Source organism: Panthera onca, chromosome D4 (assembly GCF_046562875.1).
Source record: "Panthera onca isolate mPanOnc1 chromosome D4, mPanOnc1 haplotype 2, whole genome shotgun sequence".
Lineage (NCBI taxonomy): Eukaryota > Metazoa > Chordata > Mammalia > Carnivora > Felidae > Panthera > Panthera onca.
In genome coordinates, this window is record NC_138351.1 from 61,973,180 (window position 1) to 61,991,531 (window position 18,352).

General features: G+C 50.7%; 1 protein-coding gene across 2 annotated transcripts in view; it reads left to right on the forward strand.

The window, feature by feature from the left end:
- The window catches only part of COL15A1 (collagen type XV alpha 1 chain), a 108,510-nt gene that overhangs the window by 76,113 nt on the left and 14,045 nt on the right, over positions 1-18,352 (forward strand). For both annotated transcript variants that reach the window (XM_078436653.1, XM_078436654.1), the window contains 13 exons: positions 1,227-1,292; positions 3,262-3,297; positions 5,836-5,898; positions 8,155-8,223; positions 8,334-8,369; positions 10,993-11,046; positions 11,148-11,207; positions 12,620-12,688; positions 12,811-12,852; positions 15,337-15,382; positions 17,496-17,576; positions 17,983-18,032; positions 18,135-18,236. In XM_078436653.1, the coding sequence (XP_078292779.1) occupies positions 1,227-1,292; positions 3,262-3,297; positions 5,836-5,898; positions 8,155-8,223; positions 8,334-8,369; positions 10,993-11,046; positions 11,148-11,207; positions 12,620-12,688; positions 12,811-12,852; positions 15,337-15,382; positions 17,496-17,576; positions 17,983-18,032; positions 18,135-18,236 (774 nt within the window). The remainder of the gene's footprint in view (positions 1-1,226; positions 1,293-3,261; positions 3,298-5,835; positions 5,899-8,154; positions 8,224-8,333; positions 8,370-10,992; positions 11,047-11,147; positions 11,208-12,619; positions 12,689-12,810; positions 12,853-15,336; positions 15,383-17,495; positions 17,577-17,982; positions 18,033-18,134; positions 18,237-18,352) is intronic.

Sequence of the window (18,352 nt, forward strand, 5' to 3'; positions counted from 1 at the left end):
GAAAGATGTTTTGGGGTATGTGAAATTAAGGAAGCCTTTCTGGAGGAGGTGTCTTTGAGCAGGGACTTAGGAGCTGAGAAGGATCTTACCAGGTAGGCACAAAGGACAGGACTTCCAGAATTCAGCTGGCAGGCACACTCTGAGCCACAGCACAGAATAGGAAAACGTGAGTGAATCCAAGGCACAGGAGGCTGATGGGTGTTGAGGGTGTAGAGAGTGGTGGAAAACTGTAGAGAAGGCTGGGGTGTGGGCAGGGAGCAGAGCAAGGTCCCCTTCATGTTAGAGCATCACACTGGTGAAAAACTGTGGCTCTTCTGAGACAAGTGATGCCATACTGGTAGATGACAGAGAGACAGAAAAGTCCCAAATAACTGGGGAAAAAAGGATGCCTACAGTTAAAAAAAAAAAAAAAAGTGATTACAAATATCCAGGGTGGGTAAGGGTGTGGTGAAATAGTGAGTCTCATATGCTTTGGAGCAGTGTAAGTTACAAGGCCCCTTTAGACCACTCTTCAGCAATCCATTAAAACAAAAGTGTCCATACCCCCCAGTTCCATGTGGAAAGACATCCATGCTCCATTGTTGGAAGAAGCAAGTTGAAGAATTCTACATTCAGCCTGATGCCGTTGACGTAAAATAGGCACACGGACACACACACTGTCAACGCTGCATGCTTTCTATGGAGATATATATGGAAATATATGCTTTAAAAATATGTGTGTGTGTGTGTTTAAAATTTTAAAAGAGAAGACATTCATAGATGGTGCAATTTTTTTATTTTTATTAAAAAAAATTTTTTAATGTTTATTTATTTTTGAGAGAGAGAGAGACAGAGTGCAAGCAGGGGAGGGGCAGAGAGGGAGAGGGAGACACAGAATCCGAAGCAGGCTCCACACTCTGAGCTGTCTGCACAGAGCCCAACGCGGGGCTCGACCTCACGAACCGTGAGATCATGACCCGAGCCAAAGTCAGACGCTTGACCGACTGAGCCACCCAGACACCCCATGGATGGTGCAGTTTTAAGGTTAATTGAAAGAAGAAAGTCTACAGCAGCTCAGCGCTGTTTCATAAGGGGTGGGGAGGGGATGGATGTGCTGGCAGTGAGTTTAGGGTGTTGTGTTTGCCTCTGCTCTGTGGTGCTGGGGTGACTTCAGTTAAAGACTCCCTGCCAGGAACAAGGTGGAATGTGCTACCCTCTGTCTCATTGTCTGTTTTCTCTCTTTTCAGTCTTTGGTTAACATCACCCACGGGTTCCTGAATCTCTCGGATATCCCTGAGCTCATTGGGCCTCCGGTGTGTATCCACAGCTGCCCTAGAGTGAAGTTCTTCCCAGATACCCTGCTGAAACTAAGCTGGGTTGGTTTGGAATCTTCTTAGCTCCTGAAGCATGGAGCTAGAATATGTCAGAATAGAATGGAAAAAAGAACTTTGCATTTCTGAGAAGTTGCTATCACATTAATTTGATCACTCGGGAAGTTTTGTGTCCAATGCAGTGGAAGCTTCCAGTCTCATGTATCGGAAGTATGTGTCATGGAAAGCAAAGAATCCTAAGTAACAAACCGATTGACGTCTGTGGGATGCCTTTGGCCTGCTTTTGTTTGCATATGATCTCATCTCCTAGAACGGGAAGAGCCTAGGGAGACCTAGCCTTGTGCTAATGGGAAAACCAGCGCACAAGGGGAGAACATGACCTGCTTTGGTCTTTCCAGCCCCCTGTTAGAGATCGGGACCACTTAGCAAAGCTGTAGTATCTCTGCAAGTCTGCAGAGTCGGCCTATGGCATAAGGAGACCTAAAAGGAAGGAAGCTCCTTCCTGCAGCCTGTGCCATAAATCCCCGTTGCACCTCCCAGCATCTGCTGGTGACAGCCGGAAAGAGAGGAAAGAGCTGTGGTCTTAGGAACCCTGGGGTTCCAGCCCATGTCCACACACCACTCTGAGCCTCTGAGCCTGTCCTTTGACACTGCCTCAGCAGCCTTTGGGGCAGCTCATAAGAGGTTGGTGGATGTGAATCTGCTTTGCAAATGGCAGCACTTAGCACAAGCCCACATGCAGATTGAGGCTTATACTTCCACAGCTGGGCAGCCCACCCACCCCTGTGGTCCCTAATGAGGTTGGCCTCCACCCCCAGCATCCATGTCCTGGGGAGAACTTGGCGCTCCCCCCAAGGCTTCTGCAGATATCTGGGACATTCTTCTAGAGCCAGCCTGTCCTGCTGAGGGGCCTCTGTTGGTGGGTACTTCTGCCATCTCTTTACTACAGCCAATGGGGCTTCTTTTCCTTGGTTTCTGTAAAATCACTCAAAATACCCCAATAGTTAACCCCTAAAGCAAACCAGCTCTCAAGAAAAAGTCATCTCACAAAGGGTCTTGGTATTTCCCAAACAATTAGAGGTTTGGGGTTATTAGGCAGGTTATTACTAAAGGAAAATACCCTCTAAAATCAAAGATTCGGCATCTCTGTCCTAAGAGTCCCTGGGGCTTGTCTGCCCCATCCCTTCTCCCTCCCCGCACCCCTAGAATCTGCCTTCCCTGCCAATCCCCGTCCTTCCTTTAGCAAATCCAAGGATCCTTTTCGTTCCTAATGAAGGGCCAGAATTTTCCTACTCAGAGGCCCATCCCTCCCTGAGGGGACTCAAGTCCCAGCTGGCACCCTTCTGCTTCCCCACCCCACTGTACATACAGTGGATTGAGAAACGTGTTGCTCTCCAGTTGTCTGTCTCTCTATGTATTCTGCCAAAGTCAGACATTTAATGAGCATGTGGGTACCTGGGCCGGCAGGAAGAAGATTCCCGGCCAATGTGGAGTGAACCGCACACTGTCTGTTTGTTCTTCTCTGAGGGAGAAGCACTGAGTCTTCCACCCCCAAATACCTCGGCACACCCTTTGGGCCCACGCCTCAGAAATTAAGGGCTGCTTCTCCAAGAACATGTATCAAGTGATTTCACAGAGGAGAAGGCAGACCCTTCAAATGCAGAGTCCTGCATGGGGGTGGGGTGGCAGTGGGGGCTCTGGGCTCCTGGGCACAGTTTCTGGCCCCGTCACTAACCAGCCGCGTGACTCTGCACGGTCCCTTCCCCTCTTGGGCCTCAACATCCTCGTCTGCAACATGGATCGTGAGACACCTTCCACCGTGGGAACGTGCTTGGGTCTTTGGGAGCTGCTGGGAGGGGGTGGGCCCCTGAGGCACAGCGTTCCTGCTGGCTCTGGAAATGCTGCTGCTAACCAGCCTATTTTATCTTTGGTATTTTATCTTTGGTCACAGGGTCCGGAGGGCATACCTGGGCTGCCGGGATTTCCAGTAAGTACCATAGTAGCCATCTTCCCTCTGTGCCCTGGGGCTGTGTTCATTCTGTGCCTTCCACCTGGAATGCCATTCTTCTCCTTCTCTATGACACCATCTTGTTTATGTAACCTGCCCTGGTTGACCCTCACCTGGAGTGATCCTTTCCTCCTTTTTTTTTTTTTTAATTTTTTAATTTTTTTTTTATTTTTTAAAGTTTATTTAAAAGAGACAGAGTGTGAGTGGGAAAGGGGCAGAGAGAAAGGGAGACAGAGAATCCCAAGCAGGCTCCGCACTGTCAGCGTGGAGCCCGATGCAGGGCTTGAACTCATGAAACCTTGAGATCAGAACCTGAGTCGAAACTAGGAGTCAGGACGCTCAACTGACTGAACCACCCAGGTGCCCCATCCTTTCCTCCTTTGAGTCCCATAGGCTTTATTTTCACCTCTGCTGTGATTCTTTTCTGCCCTTAATAAGTTATTCACACCCTTGTCTTTTTTTCTCGATTGTACTGTGAACAGCTTGTGGAGGTTGGGTCTTAATCTCTCTCCTGGTACCAGCAGAAACCAGAGCCAGTGGTTGGCTGCCTATGAATGTGAGGGGATGAGTCAAGTATACAGTACCCGCAGATCAGTGTCCTAAAGAGAGAGGATGGGAGCAGTGGGGGATGAGGGGGAGCAATCACAGACTAGAAGCCCAACAATTAATAGTCTGTGTGCACACTATTGTGGCTTCCACCATGGAAGGTGAATATGCATTTCTGTATAGAAAGTGATCAGTTTTGTCTAAAAGTGTGAGCTTGTGCTTACGCTCAAGGCTCCAGCGTGAAATCTGCACAATTTCTCCAAGACGCTCCAGATCTGAAATGTCCTAATGCCAACAGCGTATGCGTTGCCTCCAGGCAAATGAAGGAGATTTAACAAAACTGTGACAGAAATTTGTTCTTGATGATGGAATATAAGTGATTTCTCTTTCTGTTTCTTTCTGTTTTTCTGAGCTTTTTACATTTTGTTTTTTTAATTTTTTTTAATGTTTATTTTTGAGAGAGAGAGAGAGAGCAAGCAGGGGAGGGGCAGAGAGAGAGGGAGACACAGAACCCAGGCTCCAGGCTCTGAGCTATCAGCACAAGCCCAACTTGGGGCTCCAGCCCATGAACTGCGAGATCATGACCTGAGCTGAAGTCGAACACTTAATGGACTGAGCCACACAGGTGCCCCTGAACTTTTTACATTTTGCAAAAGGAGCATATCTTGTCATGACACTGGCAATACGTGTGAACGAGACCTCAGGAACAGGAGAGAGAGTGGCAGTCATGGAGAACACCTCTTTTGTTAAGAGGAGGAGAGGCCAGACCTCTGAGCTCCGGCCCTGGCTTGGCTGCTCCGAACCAGGGGCATGTTCCGGAACACGTTTTCTTCTATATGAGTAGGGCTGTGTTCCCGCGGGAGCCCCCAGGGCCACTTTAGGGAGTAAAGAGGGGGCCACAAAGTGGGATTCTAGGCCACCAACCTGCAATAAAGAAGCTCCATTTGACATATTTTATATACTGAGCTTTCATTCAAGTCTTTACTTGAAAAAAAAAAAAAAAGGAATGAAAAGAGTTTCATTGCTAAAAAGTAATAACAAATATTTGAAAGCCACTGCTATAGTGGGTAACTCCCCCTTTAACCCACAAGACTGCACAGGGACTTGTGAAAAGCTACATGGCAGTAAAGTGTGAAACACCTTTCTGGGGCAGACATCTGGCTGTGAGTCACTGTCACAGGTATATAGTGTTGGAGTTGAGAAGAGGTCACCTCTGGCCGGGTGTGCAGAACTTGGCTCTGCAGAGGGGTGGCTGGGCATTCCCGCAGCAGGAAGGGCGTGGGCGGAAGCGCGGAGGCAGTGCACAGGGCAGAGAGGATAAGGGGAAAGGCTCACCTGGGTGTGTGATGGGGAGCAGGGGATGAGGTGCTGAGGCTGGCTGGGATGGGTTTGAGTGTCAGGCTGGGACGTTTGGATCCCATCCCATATGTGGTGGGGAGCCAGACGGGAAGCGGGAGTCCCAGGCGATGAACGGTGGGTGGAGGCAGGCCACAGGGTGGCCAGGAGGACCCATGGGGTAAGCAGGGGCAGCAGGACGAGGCTGTCTCAGTAGGGCCCCTCAGAGGAAGCCAAAGTTCAGAGGCAGGGGCCTCTAGGCCTCCTAGCGCTCAGTGCTGTCGTCTTTCCACCATACCACAATTCTTGCATCACTTAAAATTAAGAAAACGTCATGGCTAGTTGTGACTTCTTCCTAGCAGCAGAAGAAGCTCTTTTTTTTTTTTTTTAAAGTTTATTTATTTATTTTGAGAAAGAGAGAGAGCTGGGGAGGGGCAGAGAGAGAGGGAGAGAGAGAATCCAAAGCAGGCTCCATGCTGTCAGTGCAGAGCCTGATGCAAGGCTTGAACTCATGAACCGTGAGATGACCTGAGCTGAAACCAAGAGTTGGACACTTAACCAACTGAGCCGCCCAGGCACCCCTAAAGCATTTTAATCTTAACAAACAACAAAATACCCTCTGATGATTCCTTTCAGGGCCCTCGTGGACCAAAAGGTGACACCGGTGTGCCTGGATTTCCAGGACTAAAAGGAGAACAGGTAAGAGGGACCCAGGTATTTAGTGGGATCATGCTCCAGAATTTGCTAAATATTTCAAATTGGCTGAAAGTAGCTTTTAACTTTAAAAAGGTTTTCTGAGATATAATTCACATGCCGCAAAATCCATTCCTTTAAATTGTAGAGTTCAGTGATTTTTAGTATATTCACAAGGTTGTACAGCCATCACCACTTCCCAATTCTTGAACATTTTCGTGCCAAAAAGAAACTCCATATTTAGTAGCAGCCACTCCACAGCTGTTAACTTTTATGATCTAAGTGGCCCTCCAAGGTGAAGGTGGGTCATGGTGGGGACATTGATTCTCATCATAGTCCCATGTGCCATGCTTTATCTAGCGACCTGTTGGGCACCCCCATTAGAGTGTGTGCTCCCTGAGGGCAGGGCCACATGCCAGTTTCTTCTCTATGGTCCCAGTACTTAGCATAGGATCTGGTGCACAAATGGCACCCAAGACATTTATTGGATAAAGGAACATAAAATTAATCAGTACAATATATGCTAGTATTTAGAAATTATAAGTTGAGCATTCTGCATTTGGATGGCAGTCTTGGTCCAAAATCTTTGGAATAAGTATTTAACATGCAAAGAATATCCCGGGAACTCCCAAGACACGGAACGGACCTTTCTATCCTTCCGTATTTGCCTCTTAGAATTAACTTCCTGGTTGGTTTTTATAGATAAGGGGGAGAGTAACATCCATACACAGATTGCAAAGACTCTGGATTGGGTCACGAATTCATCTATCCATTTGTGTACTCATCCATCTTATATCCATTCCTAAGGATGTGCCAGCCGGGTTCCTATAGTAGGCACTAGGGATATAGAAGTAAGACATGAGGAACAGACATGCAGTTAGCCAACAGAAAGCATGGCCGTTGCTGTAACGGTGGTCTATGCAAGGCCCCTGATCCTTCCTTGAGAGGCACAGAGGGTGGGTATGTCTCCAAAAGGAGGGAGCATTAAGCTTCTGTCTTTTTGTTCTCCCCCCACCATTCCACACTGGCCCCCCAGCAGAGGCTCCAGTGTCTGTTGGACCATAATTTTAGGGCGCAGGGAGTTCAAAGGCTGAGCAAAGGGGTCTGCATTTGGCACCATGTGGGGTGATGTCTTGGGATGCTTTTTGCTGCCTTGGGCCTTTGACAAGCCGCCGCTGTGGCTTGGGAGGAGGCCTGGTCGAACCAGAGTGGCTCTTGCTTTAAACACTATTTTTAGAGGGACCTACGTGCCGTCGCCACCGCTAATTTCCTACCACCTTGAAAACTGGGATGGGCGCCCAGCCAGCTCTGCTCCAGCCCTCGCAGCAAACGCACTTTCTCTCGCTCTGCCTCTAATGCTTCTGTGCTTGTCCTTCTTACTGCTGCCGTGCTCAGGACTGCCTTTCCTCGCCAGTGCAGTGGTAAGATCCAAATATGAGGTGTGGGCTCAGGGGGACGGAGGGAAGAGGCCGCTCTGCTTGCTTTGGCACTGCTGTCCCGGCTGCTTCTGGCCCCGTTGAAGGGGGACTTTAGTGTGGTCCAGCCTAGCACCTCAGGGGCCAGCGCTGAAGTTTGGAGCCAGAGTGTTAGAGTGAAATGGAAGGTCCCTCCACCTGGCCTTCTCTGTGCACACATATCTTCTAGGAAGCCTCCTGGGATAAGTAGATGGCTCTGCTGAGGACGGGATCTAGGGCAAGATTGGCCACCTGGCTACCCATCTCCCCAGTTCCCCAGCATCTGAGATAGCTTTGTCTGCTCAGGTTTGCACAGGATCCTGGAGTCTGGGGACAGAGTTCCACATGGAGACACGAGGCCTCTGTGTTGAGAGAGGCCTCTAATGTTCATACTTTTGTCTCTTTCCCAATTGCAGGCGTTTTAACAAGAATAAGGATTGTTAGGGAGGCAAGCCACCAAGTAAATTAGGAGCCAGAGGTTCTCAGAGGGGTGCTGTGTAGTAAGAGGTGGGGAGGACCTTGTCAGGCTGGTTCCTGGAAGGTCGGGGGGTGAGGATGTAGATCCATCGGTGTGGGAGCCCTTGAGGCTTGCAGGACGCCCACCTGGACTTGTGTGTTGAGGGAGTAACCCAGAGAGCGAGTGCTCAGGTAGGAGGCCCCTGCAGTTTGTTCTCCAGGGACAGGTCATGTCCGATCAGCGGGACGGCAGGTACGGGATTGGGGCTGCAGGACCACAGGCCCAAGGGAGCCTCTGGATGAGGCCGTGAGGAAGAGACCCGATTTCATTGAAAGGTTCTCTGAATTGCAGGGAGAGAAGGGAGAGCCAGGTGCCATCCTCACCGGGGACATTCCTCTGGAACGGCTGCAGGGGAGAAAGGTAATCATGTCACCAGACCCTGAAGGCACACATCCGCTTCAACGCCCCATGTTTGTTCCTGGCACCGACTGTGTTCCTCTGAATGACGAGTTTGTATCTCCCTGCTTTAGGGTGAACCTGGTGTGCATGGAGCCCCCGGACCAATGGTAAGCCAGACCATCACTCAGCTGGGGCTGGACTGGGGGGCTTGAAGCATTTCTCATACTTTGGCTCCGTTAGATTGAGTTGTCAAGTTGTGAAAATAGCAAGGGTGTGGCAAATGTATGTGGATTAGGGTATGCTAATTGTAGTCCAGTGAAAATCTCAGTGGGTTAGCACAGAAGCAGCTTCTCACTCTTGCCAAGCCCATGGTCGTTGTTCCTAGGTGGGCATCTACCCCAAGCAGTGATTCAGGGACCCAGGATACTTTTATCCTGGGACTCTGCCGTCTGGTGGTTTCCCAAGCCACACTGGCATCTTCCAGCTCTGCAGGCTGAGGCTGGGGAGGGGAAAGAGGTCATGAAGGATGATGAACATCACTTTTAGCACATTCCACTGTCCAGAACTCAGAAGTATAGGTTGGCTGTGTGTCAAGGAAGGAGAGGAGAATCGACTGGTGCCGACCACTCGCGGGTATACCACATGCTTGCTAGCTGAAGATTGCCATTGTCCAAGGAACCCCTCAGAGGAACCCCAGAAAGTCTCTCTTGTTTCTTGGACCTAGTGTCTGTGAGGCCTTGGGCAAGTCCATTTCTGTCTAGGCTTCTGTTTTCCCATCTTACAGAGGGTAGAGGTACAGTTAAAGGTATCAAGTTAGTACTAGATGATATGATAGGGCCCTTCTTGGCTTACTTGCTCTAGGAATCTGTAACCCATTTGGGCTGCTGAATGGTTTTTAAGCTCCCAGTTCTCTCAAGAATGAACTGCAAACCTCTCTGTCATAGAGTCCTCCCCAAGAACAACAACAACAACAAAATTCAGGTGTAAAATGTCCACTGTGGGTCAGACGCTGTACTGATACTTCACACAGACCATCTCATGTCAGACTCACTGCTCTAAGGGGTATCAGAATTCCCAGTTTATAGACCAGGAAATGGAGGTCAAAGAGAGTGAGTAACTTGCCTGCTGTCACACAGCTTGTAAGTGGTACACTGGGGATTTGAGCCAAGCCTGTTGGAGTCTATATCCAGGTTTTCCCCACTGACCCCAGTAAACATTTCTTCTAAAGCATTTTGGCCTGGAGATTTGTACATGGGGTTTGTTTGGTTGAAGCTGGACCTCAGGCCTGAGGAGAAGGGACCTCACAGACACATGTCCTTGACGAATGGCCCATAACCTCCAAGTTGCATCCCTCAAAGGACCTTCTGAGGCCTTTGGCCCCTTCAGTCGGGCAGAATGGGTGCCCTGCAGAGGAGAAACCGTGGGCTAAGACAGACTGGGGGAGTATGGTGCTAACCACTGGTGAATCACTTACCAACATCCAGTACCGTGGAAATATTCCAGGAGTTAGCAATGGTGGCCAGCACGCCGCTTCAGATGGCCATGTCACTTGTTCCAACCAAAGCCCAGTGTGTGCACAGCTTGCCAAGCTCAGACAGCATGGGAGACCTTCTTCTCCTTCGCATGATGATGTCATATGGGCTACTTGTGGCCCTCATGACTGGTATAGCTTACAGCGCCTTTACAAGCTCCCTAGAGCCTTGTTACTCGTGGCTCCTGGATCAGCATCATCAGCATCACCTGGGAGCTTGTTAGATATGCAGAGCCTTAGGCCGCACCCTGGACCTGCTGGGTCTGCGTTGTGACAAGATCCCAGGTGGCGCCTGGGCACACTGACGTTTGAGAAGAGCTCTGCACTAGAACATACCACCAAGTGGCCTGTGCCCTGTTACTCCTTCTGTTCTTGCTTTTCTATCTTTAGGACTATTGTGGGCTGGGTACTTTACATACAGAGCCCGTTTTAACTCAGCTTTATTTGCCATTTTCCAGGGCATGGCTATATCTGTTAATGTCAGCAGGAAGAAGGGACTTGGAGACCCCAGGCTTAAACTAGTCATTCCCCTGGGAGGACGGGGGAGACCCAGCTACAGAAGTAGGAAAGTGTAGACTGGAGGCAGAGGGTGTTCTGGGAAGAGGTAGTGTGCATTGTACGTATCCTGGATGCCAGAAGGCATAAGGGTTCCTGCAGGAGAGTGGAACAGGGCAGTGGCTCTAGAAGCATGAAGACATAGAAAGCCAGCACTGGAATGAATAAGGGTCCACAGGTCAAAGACTCATCTGAAGAATTGAGGTGCCAGGCCAAGACTCTGGTCCTGAGAGACAGGTGGGAGCAAGGCAGGAGCCAAATCCCGGAGCAGGTTCTCAGGCTGGGCTAGCATGAGAGGCGAGGCAGGGCTGCGTTATTCCGACTGGGACGTAAGACCTAGGGCAGAGGTCCGTCTTCTAAGCTACCCCAGTACCTAGCTACCAGGGGGCTGTGGCCCTGAGCTACTGCCTCTTGCTCCTTCCTTAGCCCTGACTGAGAGGGTGGGGTCCAGAGTCTTGGGTGGGGTACAGCCTGCAGGAGGCCATGGGGTGCAAAGGGGTTGAATCGGTGGTCCCAGCTGAGAGCAGAGAGGTTGGGAGTCAAGGTTCCATGCAGGTGCATACTTCATAATTGCCCGTTGTCCTCCCTCCTCCCTGCCCAGTGATTCATCCTCACCACTGCCCATGAAGGCAGGCCAGTGCCCCTCATCGCCCTGGCCCTTGACTTTCTCTTCTTTTCTAATCTGATACTTGTTTTGCCTCTAGGGGCCCAAAGGACCACCAGGACACAAAGGAGAGTTTGGCCTCCCCGGACGACCCGTAGGTGTCGCTGTTCCTCAGACTGGATGTGAGGGGAGGACACGTGGGCTGGGCCAGCTGGCGGTCAGTGGGTTTACTAAGGCATCTCCTGTGGGTTGCAGGGTCGTCCGGGACTGAATGGCCTCAAGGGCGCCAAGGGAGACCGAGGGGTCATGATGCCGGTGAGTGAGATGACCAGTGCCCCAGCCCCCCACTACCTGGGGACAGAGCCCTGAGTCCAGTGTCCATGGGGGTGGGGGTGGGGCGGCTAAGAGAGTACCGGGTCCAGTGAGTGGGGCTTGCAGACAGAATCTTCAGGAATGTTTGTCTCCTTCCTCCATTGCCACTTCCAAAGATCCTCCAGCCCATCCCTGTCCTCCAGCCCACTCTCAGGAGGGTCTCTGCCACTGAAAGCTCCTTAGTGGAACATAAGCTTCCTCGTCCCGACCCAAGAGGAAGGGTGGGAGAGCGATCTGGGTATGCTCAGGAAATCTGGTCTCACATCCCAGGCTCCTGATGCTGGGGTAATACCCCATCTTCCCGCTCTACACGGTCCCAGGGATATCACTCCTCTAGGGGCTCAGCACATGTTTGTGAGTGCATATCAAAGGTAGGTCAGCTACTTAGGCAGAACCTCACAAGGTGGCAGACACTGGGGGCATCAGCAGGGTCCAGGGTCTACAATAAGGACGCCAGTGTTTCTTGAGCACCTACTATGTACCAGACTCTCTACAAAGTCTACTTTTGTTTTCACCATCCTGTCTCTGCTCTGCATGTCCAGAAATCAGACAGGCAAGTGAGGACTGGCTCACACTCCTCAAGCACGCTGCGGCTACTAGGTAAAGCAGGCACTCGTGCCTTCACTTAGGAGGATCCGTGCAGCTTCCAAGCGGGCCGGACTCCTCATACCTGTGGTCAGAGCCTCACCCGTCCTGCTGCAAGGTCCTGCTTGAGATCCGGGCTTGGAGGAAAAGACATTGCACAGCATTAAGGCCGCTGACCTGGCTTTGACAATAATGCCACTCTGTGGAGCAAGCTTGGGATTCTCTCTCTCTGCTCCTCTCCCACTCACACACTCCCTGTCTTAAAATAAATAAATATTAAAGAAAAGAAAAGAAAAAAGAAAAGAATGCTGCTAGTGAACAAGAGTTTTGCATTTATTTTTGCATTTATGAGGCACTCTCTAAGGTACCGTATCAGGTGAGGGACCCTCCGGTCCCCACGCCACCTGCCCCTCCATAGCAGGGATGTGCTGGTAGAGAGGTGGTGGGCTCCGTGTTGGCTGAGCCCTTCTCTGGGAGGCAGAATCTGGGTTCCAGCTGTGTGGCTTTGAGCAGGTCACTTCCCCTCTCTTGGCCTCTGTCTCCATTCGCAAACCAGGGATAGTGCTTGCTCCTCTGCCTCTTCCATGGGTGGCCGTAAAGATGCAATGGGGTCATGGATGTTGACGTGCTGTTTCCAAGTGTCAGGCTTCCCTGTGGGAGAAGTAGGCGACTTTAGAGGGTCTTCTTTCCCCATTCCTGGAGGAAGTATCCCGCAGCCGCCCTGCACTCACAATAACCTCAACTCAGGAATGGCCTTTTTCTCCCTTCAGGGCCCACCTGGCTTACCTGGTCCTCCAGGGCCCCCTGGACCCCCTGGAGCTGTGATCAACATCAAAGGAGTAAGCTGGGTAGGGCGGGGGAGGGAGACCTTCAGGGGCTAGTGGGGAGTAGGCCCCAGACTGGCCTAAGCTGGAGTCAGGCGTCCTGATGGCCTCACTTCTCTTGTTCTCACTTCCTGCAGGCTGTCTTCCCAATACCAGTCCGGCCACACTGCAAAACGCCGGTAAGTAGTATACAGTCACTGCCCTGAGGAGCAGATGTTGGCATAGAAAGCGACTCAGAGAAGACGATCCGTCTTTGTGTTGAACCCCTTCAGTCCATCAGTGTTCTCTTTGATGTCTCCTATCACTTACATATAGACCCTTAAGTAGGTCGCTAGAAGCTCCCAGATAACAGACCATGGCAATGACACATACTGGATCTTCTAAAAGGTGCACACACTGGCAGAGTGTTTCTTTTAATGCAGTCAAAAAGCAATGTCTTTTGTTATTATAACCACATTAGCTTCATGTTTGGAGCAAATAGTAAGAAGTAAAATAACCCCCTTAAAAATACAGATAGGAAAATAAAGCAATTCCAATCAGTGTTCTTTGCGTTAGGAACTTTTGGCTAAAACCTATAAGTGAATGTGTGCTGTCCCTTCCCATCTGGTATGTTGAACAGCATACAACGCTGAGAGGAAGGACTCTCCCTCCCACTTTATAGTGAGGAAGCAAACTGGGACTGGGACAAGCTCACAGAGTTGTCCAAGGTTTCAGTACTGACGGAGCTGGGGTCATCCCTCGGGTCCCCTGACCACTAGGCACTGTGATTCCAAGGGGTCAGGCACGTGCCCGGTCACCCCAGTTAGGCGGTGGCACTGTCCCTGAGGTCTTGCCCATTTCTTTGGGGAAGCCCAGGGAGAGTGGGCCTGTCCCTGTGCACGGGCATTGGTCACAGAGCTGTACGTGACCATTTCCTCATTTGTGCAACAAGTATTTATTGAGGACTTACTGAGAGCCAAGTACTCTGCTAGGCCCTGGAGATGCAGGGGTGAACTAGACGGGCGTGGCCTCTGTTCTCAGAAGTTTGCAAATTACAATTTAGAAAGGTTCCTTGAAGTGGCATAATTGATGCTTGTTGGGTGTGGTGTTGAGGCTCGGGTCAGAGGCTTTAAGATGACGCAGTTTGGCTGAGTTCTGTCCATGTCAAAACTTTGAGGCACCCAAGTCTGCAGCCCAGGGCCCGGGAACTCTGGCATAGAATGCAGATGATATGACCCACTAAGACGTCCAGGGGGCCTGCTGGTCTATGTGAGGACGACATCAAGCCAGGTCATGTTTACACCGATCGCCTGAAGGGAAACATAAAATGTCAGTGCTGGAGGGACGCTCCTGAGATATGACTGCATTCCTCCTCCTTATCATACAGAAGGAGAAACCGGCAGCCCAGAGAGGCAAAGGGTCTGCTCGAGATTCCCGGAGAGTTTGTGCCCAAAGCCCCTCTCCACTAACATGATTGCAGGTGTCATGGGACAGCACTTAGCAAATGTGAGAGTGTTCTAAAAATGTACTGCAATTACCACGACCTGTGCTAGGACCCTTTCCGGTGGCCACAACCTTTGGGGTCATGAGATCACAGAAAAGAAACCAAAGATGAGCTCAGAGCATTTTTGGTGAGCTTTTGATTTCACATTGCCTGGCTGGACACCATGGGGCTTAGGCATGGACATTTCCTGATCAGCTCTTGAAACGGACACTTGAAAAACAAATGTTTTCTGTCACGTCCATCATTCTATAAGCCCCTTCTAATTTCGGCCCCTTCCTGACACCACCATGATTTCTAGCCACATGGGGAGCGGAGGAACCCTATCAGCATAGCCACAGGATACCAGCTGGCCACTCCAGCCTACATCCTTAACTTTGAAATGTCTTTTCTGGGGGATTCTCATCTGTTCCCCCCATCTTCTCTGGGTGACCCCTGAGCAACTTGTGACCCTCCACCCAAAAGTAGGAGGATCCTGGTGCCAGAGGGATCATTTTGATTCCACATATCAACTGGGAAAAGGGGAAGTTGGGTATTAAAAGCAGGGTCTCCAGTGGCTCTGTTCTATAGAAAAGACAATGCAGGAATCTGGAAATGAACTGGGAAGGAATATTATCTAGGACAACTTAGATGCCAGACCCCTGGCCCTTAATGGGGAGTCTAGAATAGCCCTTCCAACCAAATGATAACCCCCCCTTATTCATTACCACTACCGTTATCAGCTCCTGTTCATTACACACATCCTTGGTTATACACCGTAGCAAAGCTAATGGCTGTGTAGCCTCACACCTGGGTCGTCACTCACTGGGATGCTTGACCTCTCACATGAATCAATCCTAAATGATAAGAGAGCAGGCCAAGAGCGTTCTCGGTTGGCTAAATCAACACCGTCGGGATTTGTTGTCTTGCAGCTTTGGGCTTTCCCTTTGCACGGTTGTTCAACCAGTAGGTCTCATCTCCCCCCGCTGGCTGCATAATGGTCCCCCCCCAGTTGAAGGCCTGGGATGCCTGTGCAATGAGGGCTCCTGGGCTTCTGGGGGTTCCAGAGCCAAAGAAAGGCCTGACTCCGTGACATCGTGCTCCTACCACACACCCCCGGGACAGGGGACAGTGGCGGCTGCCTGTGGATGCAAACACCAGGACACGGTTGGCACCTTATGACCTTGCCTTTCTCTCTCTCCAGGTTGATACCACTCATCCTGGGAATTCAGAACTCATCACCTTTCATGGTACAGCTTCTCTTCTTCACCTTCTGTTTCTGTGGGACCCTTTTCCAGACCCTTGTAGCTCTGCAGAAGGTGGTCTCCACTCCCAGTGCTGGACCTAAGACTCATGGTGGGGAAGATCTGGCTGCATGTGGTGGGATCAGGGGTAGCTGAGCCAGCGCTGTGGGACTGGGCACCTCTCTTTGGTTTTGTCACACATCTGTATATTCTATACATCGTGGCTGGGACTTCCAGCCAGCAGGAAGTACTCAGGTTGGCTGTTTATTTGTTAATTTGTTCATAAAGCATCCACCAAGACCATAGTGCGTGAATCTATCCCGTGCACTGGGCAGATGAATCCTACACCATTCTTGCCACCCGGGCCCTTAGGCTCCCTTAGATAGAACTATTTTAAAAATCATTCTAATGTAATATACCAAGAACTAATACAGGGAAGGGCTATGGGAGCTCAGAAGACCTTTGCTTCAAAGTGTTTTTGGACCAGCAGCATTAGCATCTCCTGGAGGCGTGTTAGAAATGCAGCATCTCAATCGCTTCTCGGGCCTTTGGGCTAAGATCAAGTGTAAGATCCACTGCAGACCCGCTGAATCAGAGGCTGCACTTTAAGTTCCCTACTGTGTCTGCACAGGAAAGTGTGAGAGGCGCTGGCTCTATCCGATTAGTAAATGTCAGCAAGGGGCATAGGCCAGGAGACAGGAGTCTGCAGGGGAGCAGTCGCTCTGGTCCCCTGTCCCCACACCCTCTCTCCCTCTGTGTGTCCCTCAGACTGAGAGGTCTGAGCACTTGCAGTTTAAACAGGGAAAAGTCACTTTTTCCCCAATACTGACCTCTGGCTCTGCTCTGTTGTCCATGGCCCGCCAGGCTGTGGTCTTCCTGATGATATCTGGCCCCGTGGGTTTTCTGTTGGTTTTGGTTACAAGGTCCAGACTGTTTCCACCCTCCATGCTCAGATCCAGTTCAAGGCTCCCCCTGCCCCTGGTGCAAGGGGGACCTTGGGGAGGCGGGGTAGAGCTGGATTTGCTGTCTCAGATCCCTGGTGGTTCCCCCATCCCCACGGGGCCACTCTGGGAGACAGGGGAGGGAAGAGACCTTTCTGGACAGGACAGCCCCTGGTGAGCCTGTATCCTGCTACTTACTGGTGGTTGTTACTCCCGCTCCGTGAGATAAGCAGCCACATCGGTGGTGGTGATCGAGCTCACCATCCCCTTCTCTGGGCTTCACCACTCCTGTGATCTCACCAGGGAGGGTGGAGGCACTGCCGCCATGGCCCTGTGATTGCATCTCCCAGGGGACCCCCAGCTGGTGGCATTGGGCCTCTGGTACTCACACTCCTCCCGTGCCGGGAAGCCTGAGCACCCAAACCCCATCTCTCGGTCCGAGAGCACTGCTGGGTCGATCTGTCACATCTCTTGGGAACTGGGAATTCGGAAATCTATTGTCTACCCCACCCATCAAAGTGGGGAAAGGGGATTGCTTCCCTTTCCCAATGCTGAACTTCTGGAAGGCTCCCTCCGTGCCTCTCCCCCGCTATAAAAGAGTTGGAGAGAGAGAGAATGCTTCTCACAAATCCTGAGGGGTGGTGGTGGGGTCCACAGTTGGCATCCTTCCAACTTTGTGCATGGAATACTTCACACCCTTATGGTCCTCTGAGGGAACCTGGAAGGTTCCCCTCCTCCCCTATCCCACCATGCCACACACACACACACAGATGAGATGGGACTGGAGGCCTGACTGGGTGTTGAGCCCTCAGGCTGTGTGCACGAAGTTGTCTGAGACAGAGTTAACTGTAGCTTCTGCTGGGCCCCCACTGTGCATTGCTGGCACCTTAGAGACAGCACTTACTGCCTCCTGCTTCACATTACCCTTCACCATGTCCATCTTCCCACAGAGACCGAGCTTTTGAAGGTCAGGAATTGCACCTGATGTATCTACCTCTGCCCTCCCCATAATTTAGCAAATGATTTCATACCCTCAATAGGCCTTTGTTTATTGAGTGGACTTTGCTAAAAGGGCTCAATTTGAAAACTTGTCACAGAAACGTTTTATATAGAATGAAGGTGATTTTCCGCAGTATTTTTTTTTTTTATATATAAAATATATGTGTATTTGATGGCAGGTGTTAAAGGAGAAAAAGGATCCTGGGGTCTTCCCGGCTCAAAAGGAGAAAAAGGTGACCAGGGGGCCCAGGGACCACCAGGTATTTTATCTCTTGTTCTGGATCTTGCCTTTGATTTCTGTTCCTGAGAAACCCAGCTGAGCTAGAAAGTAAGACGGATTATATTACCACCCTGACCACAAGCTCCATGGAGTTCTAGAGAGACCCAATCATGGGTCCAAGATGGAACACTGTCAAAAGAGACCAGAAGTTCCCGTGCAAAGCAAGGCCCAAAGAGGGCCAGTGACACGCTTAGGATCCCACAGTGTCTGGGTTGTGGGGCCCAGCCAAGGACTCGTTTCTACCTCCAAGGCCAGTGCCCACTCTGTTAGCTAAACCAATGTGGGGGCACTTCCACTGGGGAATAATGATGGATGCCAACTTGGAGAGTTTATTTTTGAATTTCTGAGATTACGGTGGTGAATTATACACAGCACTTCTTTTTCAGGCCCTCCAGTGGACCCAACTTACCTGAGATACCTTCTAAACAGTTTGAAGGTGAGTATCTCTCTACCAGACATTTGGCCTGTGTTTCCAAGTTCTTGAGCTCACGGTATGCACTTGTTCGCCTTACTCTTATTGAATGTTCTCTGCTTGCAGGGGGAGAACGGAGACAGGGGGATCAAAGGAGAAAAAGGAGACTCTCATGGTGACTTCTTTGTGTCAGGGCCTCCAGGACTACCAGGAAGTCCCGGCCTGGTTGTAAGTAGTGATTTTTCCTCGCCATTTTCCTCAGTGAGTCACAGCCTTCCTTTGACGCCCCCCAGTGGGACTAGGCAGTTGGAGAATCAAGGGTCTGTCACAGCACCACAAGCTGG